Below are 11013 nucleotides of genomic sequence, written 5' to 3'. Positions count from 1 at the left end.
ATGAATTGTAGAAGCATTTTAATTGTGATCTGAATTCAGTGTAGAATCAGTGTTGTAGTAAACCAAAAAAATGAATATAAACTAATAATGAAAAATACCAGCAGGGGTTCCAAAACCCACTTCAGTTCTCACCTCAAACACACAAGGTTTCTTTGTGTTTAATTCAAACCTCTAAAGTTAAACAAAAATTCCAAAATCTCTAAAAAATAAATCTAATGAATCCAAAAACTTTGAAGTATAAGACTTTCGGCACTTATTTCTTTAGTAGAACTTTGTAAAGAACTAATTACCGGCGACGTAGATTTTCTTTTTTATGCATCACCTTCTTTCTCTACCAATATCTTTTTGCATGCTTCATAACACATGAAAGAAATCCCAGCTGCTGGTACTAGTTTCATACAGCTCGGTCCTAACCCTCTGTAAAGACCAGGGAGGCCTTCTTTCTCTAATATGCATGCAAGTGCATGAAGCATATTGTTATAAACTTGTCTTCCACTCAAAGCACCAACCTGCATTTGTTTACGAGCCACCTCAAGAGGAAATGTGGCAGTACTTGAAATCGCACCAGCTGCTGATCCTATCAATAGCGTGGCAATGTTACTGATTTCTTCTTTTTTAAAGACTTTTCGGTATCCCTTTCGAAGCATGTCATAAGCACAGTAGTTTGCTGCAGCATATGGGATTACTCCAATTAGACTTGGGGTAAGACCTCGAAACAACTCTCCAACCCCCTCTTGTTGAACAATTTTCACAAAAGCGTCTAAAAGATTATCGTAAACACCTCTCTGCAGTTTCAGACACATTTCATTTGCATTAGAAATCATCGAGTTTTCAATAGAGTGTGAAAATGGCAAAATTAAAAAGTGACACGTCTACCTGTACGGTTAGACGAGTTTTAACAAGCTCAAGAGGATATGTACACAAAGTTGAGCTAACTCCAGCACAGGCTCCTGCAATCAGTGAAGGAGGGATAGGAATCTTTGAAGGTTCCCCTGGGTTTGGTGTCAAATGCTTCTTTACTGTATCATAAGCAAATAACTGCAGAAAAGTAATGGTCCATCAGTGCCTCAAAAAGATAATCGAAATGATGTCAATAGATTCAGGGTATAATACACTTACATGAAAAGACTAAAAGCAGGCACTAACTCACCAAAGTACACAAACTAAAAGTAAACTGTGAATGTCAAAGGAACAGCCAAGTTGCTTTAAAATGACTTTGAATCTTGATCTTTCAAGGATATTTCTGGTACGAAGTTCAGGCTGTCGATCCCCATCAGTGGACATTGAGTAAAAACTCTGGTAGCTTAGGCAAATTTTAATTTTTAACATTAAGTTATCTCAAGCAAAGTACAGTTTTTTCTACAGAAGGTAGTATCTTTCTCCATGAACTAGTAAAAGGATAAAAGCTTATCTAATATTATCAAAGAATATTGCAACTACACTCAAATGAATGAAGAACATTGACCTGCCACTAGCGCTTCATAGTTCCCATACACTAGGTATTTGTGCAGAAAGTGATCACTGACATCCAAAACTGAAGAATCATCAGTCATCACAATTTCCACTACATCACAATTTAAATTTGCCAAACAGCATGTGGCACTTCAGCTCAAGACAAGCGACATAGCTTTTTCATCCAGATCACCTGTTGCGGTAGTTCCTTGGACACGATCCTTCGTTATAATACTCCTTTTAGTTTCGTTAACTCGATGATTTCAACTTACATCCTTATTTCTACACTGAAGGACTCGTACCCGTATACCAAGTATAGCTTTGTTTATGAAGATTCTGAAGCCTATGCGATGGGTTTCGTTTTATATCAAATAAAATAATCTGATACAATTAAGGTTCTTTACATGCAACTGTGTTTGTAGCCCAAATATGTCCTACCTAAATTTCCTAAAGGAACATTTTTGTCAACATTTTAAACTCAGGATAAACTAGAATTTGGTCCGACAATTTTAACCCAAAACTGTGAGGACTGGTTACAATTTAACAAGGTTTGGTAAGCGACAAGTTTATCCCATTCAATTCACTCTATGGAAAACGACAAACAGGAAAGCTACTTAAACATGCCAAAATAGCACAATTACTCAAAAACGTGGAACAGTTCTTGTTAAAAGAAGACTTCCTATAAAACGAGAAATTCTGGCTTTTATTCTAGAATCCTTGGAGAGCCCAGACCCACCCAAAAATGAGCATAAACCCCAGCGATGAATTTAACAAAACATCAATGAAAAAAAAAAAAACCATTAGCAACAGAACAGAAAAACATCCGATGCTGAAGGCCCGGTAAAACTCAGAACCACTATACAGGGAATCATTCTAGACAACACCTTGTCAATCAAACAGCTGCGCTAAACGGGATTACTGTGAGCATGGTAAAAAAGTTTCTCTGTCAGAAATGAGATTAAATTGGTCTTAGGACACGTAAGAGGACGTTATCTAGCAGGTGAATTATCAAAACATTTCAACAGTCATTGATGAAATTTCGCAGGACTCACTATCTAGAACGTACTCTAAGAGAAATGAAATAGAAAACCATTTTTTGTTCATCTAATTACTCAATAAGGTATATCAATGTTTGCAATCATCAATTTGGAACTTCCAATACTTTTCGGTACATGTCCACCTGATAAGTTCAGTTACTATTAACTATTGCACCAACAAAACAACAGATAGCAACAAAATCTCAACTGAAAAGGAATCTAACCAACAATCAGACTGACTTTCAGTTTTCACAAACATAAAATGTTCTGTAACTTCTAACTCATCAAAGAAACAAAATTCATATAAGCGAATGAGTTGGTTAAAACAGTACAAAATGAAACAATTAGCACCATTACAAGGCAAATCACATATGCTAATCAAATACCGCCAAATACATATAAACCGAAACACAATCAATCAAGCAGGCAACCATCACAAGTAATAATAACATTGAGACAATGACTCAAAAGGTAGATGTGAAACAAAGTAAGAAGAAGCTACCTCAATAGCCTTGCTGGGCGCGACACGAATGACATTGATCAAATTACCTCTAAACAAACCCTTCCATCCATCCGTTTTCATAATACTGTTAAACACTTCAGTTGATGAATTCCCACTAGTCCCAACCATCAAATGTGTTCTAATTGTTTCCAATGGAGCAACAGCAGTTCTAGAGACAGCCCCCGCAATTGCCCCACTTAACAATCTCCTCAACGAAGGATTCGCAACCTTTACCTTCAATTTAAACCCCCCCTTATTTTTCTTCACCAATCCTTCCTCAAGCTCCTCAACAACTTCAGCATCTTGTGGTATCTCAACTATCCTAAACGCAAATTCCGGTGACGAAACATATTTAACATAAAGATCAGTACATGGAAGCTTTATAGCATTATCTCTTGGATTTGAAGGTGCACTTTGATTTGGTGAGTTTGGTGATACTCCAAATCCCATACCCATTTGACCAACACTTGCAAATAAACCACCAGGATGATAATTCCGATTCGAAGAAGAAGAAGAAGAACCCCCTTCTGATAAACTCCATTCAAGACCACCACTACCACTTATCTCTGAACTAAATGACAAAAAACCATCCTTTTTCTTGCCAAAACCACCTTCAGCAACTTGTATTCTATTCTTAGCCATTGATTGTCCAACCAACCTTCTTTTCAATAACAAGAGACGCAACAAACTTTCTCTGAACCTAAACCTTGGCGTTGTTCAGTGTTTTTAAGCTATATGCCCCATCTGAACCTAAACAAAATACAAACAACAAAAATGGTGTTTCAAACAAATGGGTTTCTGTAAAAACACCATAGAACCTTGAAAAGAACTTTTCTTGTTATTAACAATTAAAAAAAAGCAGAAGTAAAAAAAATCAGAAAAACTATGTCACATACCTGAAAAAGGACCGGTTTTTATTGCAGTAATGGATTAATCTGAGTAAAGGGGGTGGTTTTGGAGAAGAAAAATAGCAGAATCAGGGTTTGGGGGGGACTCTGTTTGCTTCTCCTTCTCCTTCACCCGCACAAAAATTGAGAATATTTTTTTTTCCTTTTTAATTTTATTTTTTTGATCGTCTCGATGGAGATATACAGAGTAGGTGTCCCTTGTGGTTTCAAGAAGTTGTTAGGTTTCTAGTGGAGTGATGGAAATTTACCCAAAAGGGTAATAGTTTTGATTTAATTACAATTTGTGTCCAATTTAATTTCTTACCAAATTGACAATTGGACATGTGTTTTCAACATTTTTGGTGTTTGGCAGGCCAATGATCAACTGAATGGCATGAATCTCTGTGTACTGAGTCAACTGAATGAATGGTACTTGCTTGACTCAGATGGCATCAGCCAGACTGTCTGGTGACTCAAATAGCATGAGCATGGTTACTGGTTAGCCTTAGTAAGAACCGTCCCTCGCAGCTGGGACAACAGTACTTGGTCCAAATCTGGGATAAGAAGTGGCACAATTTAAATGATTGAGATTAGTAGCGGGCTCGAGAGGAGAACTAGGATCGAAGGTTAAAAGTTAAAACTTAAAAGATTAAAGGAAACAAATACCCACAAACCCAATGGGATGTGGTAAATATGGAAGGATAAAAGAAAAAATTATATTGACGGGTGAAAAGACACTTTCATCCTAACAACAGAGTGTTTGGAAACACTTTTAAAAATAATTTTTCAATTTTTAAAAGCAAAAATATTGGAATTTAGATTGAGACATTATTTTAGAATAATTTATAAATGTAAATTTTAGAATAATTTCTAAACGTAAGAAAATCAATTTTTTATGAAGCGAGATTTTTTTGCATCTGATTTTTGGAATTGGCTTTTGCAAGTGGGTTGATTGTTTAGGAAAGTATGCTAGAAGTTCATAACCAATATGGTAATACTTCTTGAAGGCTTTTGGGGTTAGTTGTATGCTTGTATTTCTGGCATGGATGATATTCCACCGCATTTGAATGCTTGTTAGGGCTATAACAATTTGGCCAGAAGAGGAAAGAAGTTGTAGGCATTGGTTGACAAGTTGTAGAAGTGATGGAAAGCGACAAAATCATTCTTAACGTGAAGCTAGCGGCTTGTGGAGTTCTTCCTGCAAAAATTTTGTGCAGTTCTTCTTGCAAAATTCTTGGAATATAGGAGTGAAACCATGCCAAAAACTTTATTTTGAATATAACTGTACATATAAAATGATGACAATCAAGGTGGGTTGGTGGGAGGAATTCTTTATGAGATTCTTTGAACAAATCCTTTCTTTTTAGCTTTTAGATAAACAAAACAAGAGCATTTCACGCTTTTTCCGGTAGCCAATGAGTAGCAAGTCTGATAGAGACTAATGAGTAACAATGACCATGAAAATAAGAAGATGAGAGCTCTTTTCAAAGTAAAATATGGGCGTTTGAGCTTTTTCTTCTAATCATAGTTATATATATATGAAGCTACGCACCTCAAGCCTGCAATAATCAACGGTACGAAGTTACAATCAATAACTAGAACTTCATGACCCTTAGGCCGGTTCCTATGGCAAATGCCTAAACCCTGCATATGCCATGCCAGGTGGTCTGGCAAACTGGCCGAGCCACTATGGGAGAAAAGGTAAGCGGTCGAGTCTCCACCGAATGGTTGGGACTACACCGCTAGCGGTCGTGTCTACACCGGTAGCGGTGTAGTCTCCACCGTTCGGTGGATTTGAAACCTTCAACGGCTCTTTCTCCACCGCTATTAAAAGGGAAAAAATTCCCATAAAAATTTCCATCTTTCTATCTTTCAAAATGACAAAGTTTGAATCCCAACTTGACTTGGCAACCCAACTTGATTTTTCTGGAGTGGTGCTTGAATCCGCCCTTAATAAGATATGTGAAGGTTTTAAAGAAATAGGTAAAAATCAAAGAAGTATACAAGTTTTGGATATTAACCAAATCAAACCTCCAACTAAGAGAAGACCAAGAAAAGTTCATGGGAAGGAAAATTTGAAGACAAAGAAGAAGATAAACAAAGGAGACTCCGTTCAAGAGCGCATTGATTGGAAGTTTGGTCAAATGAAGAAGATAAACAAGATGGAGAACATTGTCCCAAATTTTTAGTTTTAAAGTCTTTATTGTTAGTTATGTCATTATCTAGATGAATGAAAGAGGTACTAATGTAAATTAAAATTCTAAAGTTTTAATGAAAGATGCACTAGTTTTATATTAATATCTTAAAATTAAAATTTGATACAAATGATAGTTGCATTATACAAACGAAAGACGAATCTAAATTATTCGGGCAGTTACTCTAAACTGGTCATATTTGGGCAACACCCTCAAGATAAGATAACAACTCTCAAAGTGAAAATTTGACCAACTCTGTTGCGCCATTCGAGCCAACACATTTGCTCCACATCATTTGCGTTTTGGACACTTTTTCGGTTTCGATAGCCTTCAGCAAGTACAACATCCCACAACTTCACATCCTTACTGATTATTCTGAAGCGTTGACACAACCCATCTGCAGTTCGATTATTGAGGTTCAATGTTTCTTCTTGAAATCTCTGAAATATGCGACTCCATGCTTCCTCTTGATGTTGATTTTGTCCACCATCGACCATATCTTGCATAACAAAAACATAATGCCTGTAAATGGATTCATCTTCAGGTATGCTAAATTTGCGAGTTCGAACTCGAACTGCCATATTGGATTTGTGGAGTGAAAGAATGGAGATTGAATAAATTGTGTGAGTTGAAATGAAATTTGATATTGTATTTATAGGCAGATGAAATGATGATCGTTGGATGACATGATACCAGCGGTCTAGTCTACACCGCTGACGGTGGACATTACACCTAGCGGTCGAGTCTCGAACGCTCGGTGGAAACTTGACCTGGCCTGGCTAAGTGGCAAATTTGCCACTTAGCCAGGCCAGTTTGCCAGTTTTCCCCTCCATAGTGGGTGCTTAAATGGCAAACTCTTTGGTTTTCCAGACCCATAGAAATGGGCCCTAGGAAGATGACCAAGTGGTCATGTATGGAATAAAAGGTCCACACTCCACAGTTATAACTTTTTTTTTCTAAGAGCATCTCCAATGTTTGGGATTAAAGTCTATCTGTATGGAGATCTTATTTTTTTTTAAAATTGGGTTTAAACCCCAAAGGTTATATTAAAGTTTAAACCTCAAAGAAGTATACTACCTACAAGCCCAGGTAGCTAGGAAAAGAAAGAGAAAAATCCCCCACCCAGATGCTGAAGAGTTTCGTACTCAAGTCGCTGATATCATCAGCCAACGACTTTACCACTACACCACAGTGACACTTGTTGCGGAGATTTTATTAACACTTTTTTTAGTGGGTAATTATTAAAAGATAAAAAAAAATTGAAGATCAAATTGTTCACCTAAAGTTCATCTTCAACCTGCAAGGTATTGTCTAGAAAATTTTGCTTAAATTTGGAAATATACGATGATATGGACATAATATCCAAGATTATGAAGAAAGTCTAATATAGACTTTCTCATTTACCCCCACTTTGCCATATCATCATTTTTTATGATCTTCACCTTTGCATTGGAGATGAATCTTTAGAGAAAAAGGTCTGAAATATTAGGTGTCATGCAATTTTAGGACCTTGACCCCTTGTATTGGAGATGCTCTACGGATTAGTCAAGTGCTCTAACTAAAAGTTATATATAACTTAACATCTTACGAAGACCATCTTTTCTCCGATTTAATCGGTCTTATTATTCTTGTACTAAATCGTTTTTCGGAATTTTCTCTCATTTCCTTGTTGAAATTTTCGATCCCGCACCATTTCGGGCATGTTAATTTGATTACATGTATACTTTTAACGAATAGCCGGAACTTTTATATTAAAAAGATAATTAAAAAATTAAGTTAAATAAAAATAATTCCTTTAAATCCTAACCTCTTATAGAATGTATTTAGTTTGTTGGATTGAAATTTTTGGTTTGCTGAATTAAAAATATGTTGGATATACACCCACTATATTAAAGAGATTAAGGGGATTTTTTGGAAACTAGGGGGCAAAGTAAAGCGTGATTTATGTCATTTTGCTTCAGTTTAAACTGTTAAGTACATCTATATAGGTGTAATAGCAGATTACTAGTTAGAAGTTAAACTATTTTTAAAGATATTAAATCTTCTGTCTTTTTCAAATAATAATGATCATAAAACAAATAGTCGATTGGGTTCACCAACCTGATCCGCTCATCTATTGGACGTTGGATTGGACACGGATGCTAAATTTGAAATCCACACAAACTAAATTAGATGTAGATGAGGCTAAATCTAGTAGATTTCGCCTGCTGCTCATCCTTAGCAGTTACAAAAAAGGAATTGGGGCTCGCATGATTCTCTAGTTACAAGCATTTTAAATAAGATCGAGCGGCCCATCCTATTTGTTACATGGTTTGGGCAGAGTAGGCCAGACCATCTAATTAGATGAGTTTGAAAAAATAGTTGTGGTTAAATAATATGTATCCTTTTTTTAAGCATGAATATGCCTTACTTTGGTGGCTTAGGGCAATTACCCTCCAAGAGTATTTTTAAAATTGATCGGCTTTTACTAGACGAAGATACATTTATCATTTATATTAATACCTTCTCATATCCGGTTTTCTCTTTCGCTTGCTGGCTCACTCATCTTCAAACCTTAAGAATGTAAAATTGCTACTCGAAATATTTAAAATCAGAATAGATATCAAATCAGAAACTCATATTAGAGATTCGAAATATTTAGTAATGACACCGAATGAAGAAGAATCTATAGTTGAAACCTTGGAACCATCATCGTCGATTAACGATTATTGATTACATCTCAACAAAAACAATAGATTGAGTAGAATATTAATGGAAAAAATAAATTAGTACATTCAGGTTCTTAATATTCTTCTTCTTCCTCTTCCTCGCCGTCGTCAAGTTGCCTTTAATAATATAGAGATAACAGTGTTTGTTGACTCCGGAAATAGAGGTGACATTGATTGTTAACCTCATAATCGAGTTGCCTTCTTGTATGGAGTCAACGTTGGTTGTTGGATTCAGTAATAAAGGCAACAATATTGGTTGTATATAAAATCCAAAATCAAGTTTCCTTCTCTTCTGGATAATGTCTGTTGACTCCAAATTCGAATTGTTTTTTTTTATGGAAACAACATTGATTGTTGACCCAAAAAATAGCATGGAGAAAACATTAGTTTTTAACTCCAAGATCGAGTTGCGTTCTCTTACGGGGACAACAATGTTGGTTGACTCCAAAACTGGAGCGAACATTGGTTGTTGAATCAAAGATCGGGTTGTTTTCTCTTATGGAGACAACTTGAAGAAGATATATTATTTGTAATTGTAGTCGAAGGACAACACTGACAATTTCTCTTCTTCTTTTTTGAATTCCCAAGTTACCATAATATTGTCATTAACCAAGTGGCTAAGCTACTAAATTGCGTAACGATATATCAAAGTTTTGAAGATTTCAAAACTGTGAATATTAATGAAAGTGTAAAAGTGAATAACTTTTCAAGGAGGGAAAAAATTGGTACACTAAGTTAAGAAAATTCTAAAATACCTAGAAAATGGAGTATATATTTTAATAAATTTGACATGTAAATGCCAAAGTAAAGAATTGGATATGGTTAAAGACGCGGGGGTATTTGTCATTGATAATATGCATATAACATTTAGTTTGATAAATTTGGGTCTTAAGGAAAGAAAACAATAAATGAAAAAAATTGGGCATTTGTCAAAAAGGGAAAAAAAAATTAAGTTGGGTTGAGCTAGGCTAGGAAAATAGCCTAGGGTTCAACAACAATTGAAACAAATTCTCTTACTATTGTCTAATATCTCAGAACCACTCCCAAACAACAATTGTAACAAAATAAAAACTCCTTTTGAAAAAGAAAAAAAAACACCACCAACTTGGATCTAAATCAAGATCAATAAAAGAACATTCAATGATCCAGAACACCCATCATGAATTAAAACCAATGAGGCAAAAAAATCATTAGTTGGATCATAGAGGCAACAAATAAGATAGTTGTCAAATTTTTACATTACAGAATTGCAATCAATATAACAATTCGAAGGTAAATAAATATTTAAAACTAACAGTTATACACATTTATACCGCTGCATATTATAATTTAATTACCCTCTCTAAATTCACGTAAGCATTTTATTCCCTAACAAAGGATTTTCAAAACATCCATATCCGAATGCAAAGACCATCACAAGTCTTCACCAGCATGTAACTTGAAAAAAATCTAAGTTGATTTGATAAGTGATCTAAGTTTGGTTATCATATTTTAGTATCAAAACTCATCTAAAGTCGCATGATTAATTACTAAAGTCAATTTCGTTTACGTTAGACTAGAAAGTCTAGGAATGTTGAGACTTACAAGTATTACTCTGAAGACCTAAAGAATGTGAAGAAGTAACGACTGCAACGAAGACATCATCCTTCCACTTGAGGTTAGTAATACTGACTTGACTTTTTTCCATTCCTAATTTTTTTTCAAGTCTATTTATATTGAAAACATAACATGCGAAGCTATATTTATGACACTTTAGTGATTCGACTTAGTCATAGCATTGCGATCAAAGTGTCAAGGAATTATATTGAATTACGAAGTATAACGCTTATCTTTTGAACTTCGTAAGTACGACATCAACATAATCTATGTATTTATTTACTTGATTATGTGTGAGATATAGGTGTGATTTTAATGTAAAATTAAGAGACCAGTACAACCTGGAGGTTGTAAGAGATGATAAAAAGAAGAACATGATGAGAAACCAGATGAACTATAATAGATTTGAAAGGAAAAGAATATAGAATGTTTTGAAACAGAGTTACATTAATTGGCATGATGATAATAACATGTCTTCCAAGAACGACATAAACCTAATTATATAAGCATGAAAAAGAATCTAAAAATAGAAAAACTCTAAAAGAAGAAATACCAAAAGACCAAAACAGGTAAAGCTAAACTTGATAATCAAGTTTAAGAAGAATCTAAAAATAATGTACAGATGTTCTACCCCAC

General features: G+C 35.0%; 1 protein-coding gene across 1 annotated transcript; it reads right to left on the bottom strand.

Annotated features, from left to right (window-relative positions):
• On the bottom strand, positions 1-4068 carry LOC113340974 (adenine nucleotide transporter BT1, chloroplastic/mitochondrial-like). The gene is made up of 4 exons (XM_026586015.1): positions 3888-4068; positions 2992-3741; positions 877-1038; positions 1-785 (listed from the first exon to the last, which is right to left on the bottom strand). The coding sequence occupies exons 2-4, from the start codon at positions 3631-3633 to the stop codon at positions 312-314; spliced, it is 1278 nt and encodes a 425-aa protein (XP_026441800.1). The 5' UTR covers positions 3634-3741; positions 3888-4068; the 3' UTR covers positions 1-311.
• Positions 4069-11013: the final 6945 nt, after the last annotated feature.

This window comes from Papaver somniferum, unplaced genomic scaffold (genome assembly GCF_003573695.1).
Source record: "Papaver somniferum cultivar HN1 unplaced genomic scaffold, ASM357369v1 unplaced-scaffold_24, whole genome shotgun sequence".
In the NCBI taxonomy this organism is placed as follows: domain Eukaryota; kingdom Viridiplantae; phylum Streptophyta; class Magnoliopsida; order Ranunculales; family Papaveraceae; genus Papaver; species Papaver somniferum.
The sequence above is the reverse complement of the archived record's forward strand: the minus strand, read 5'-3'. Positions and strand labels throughout refer to the sequence as shown.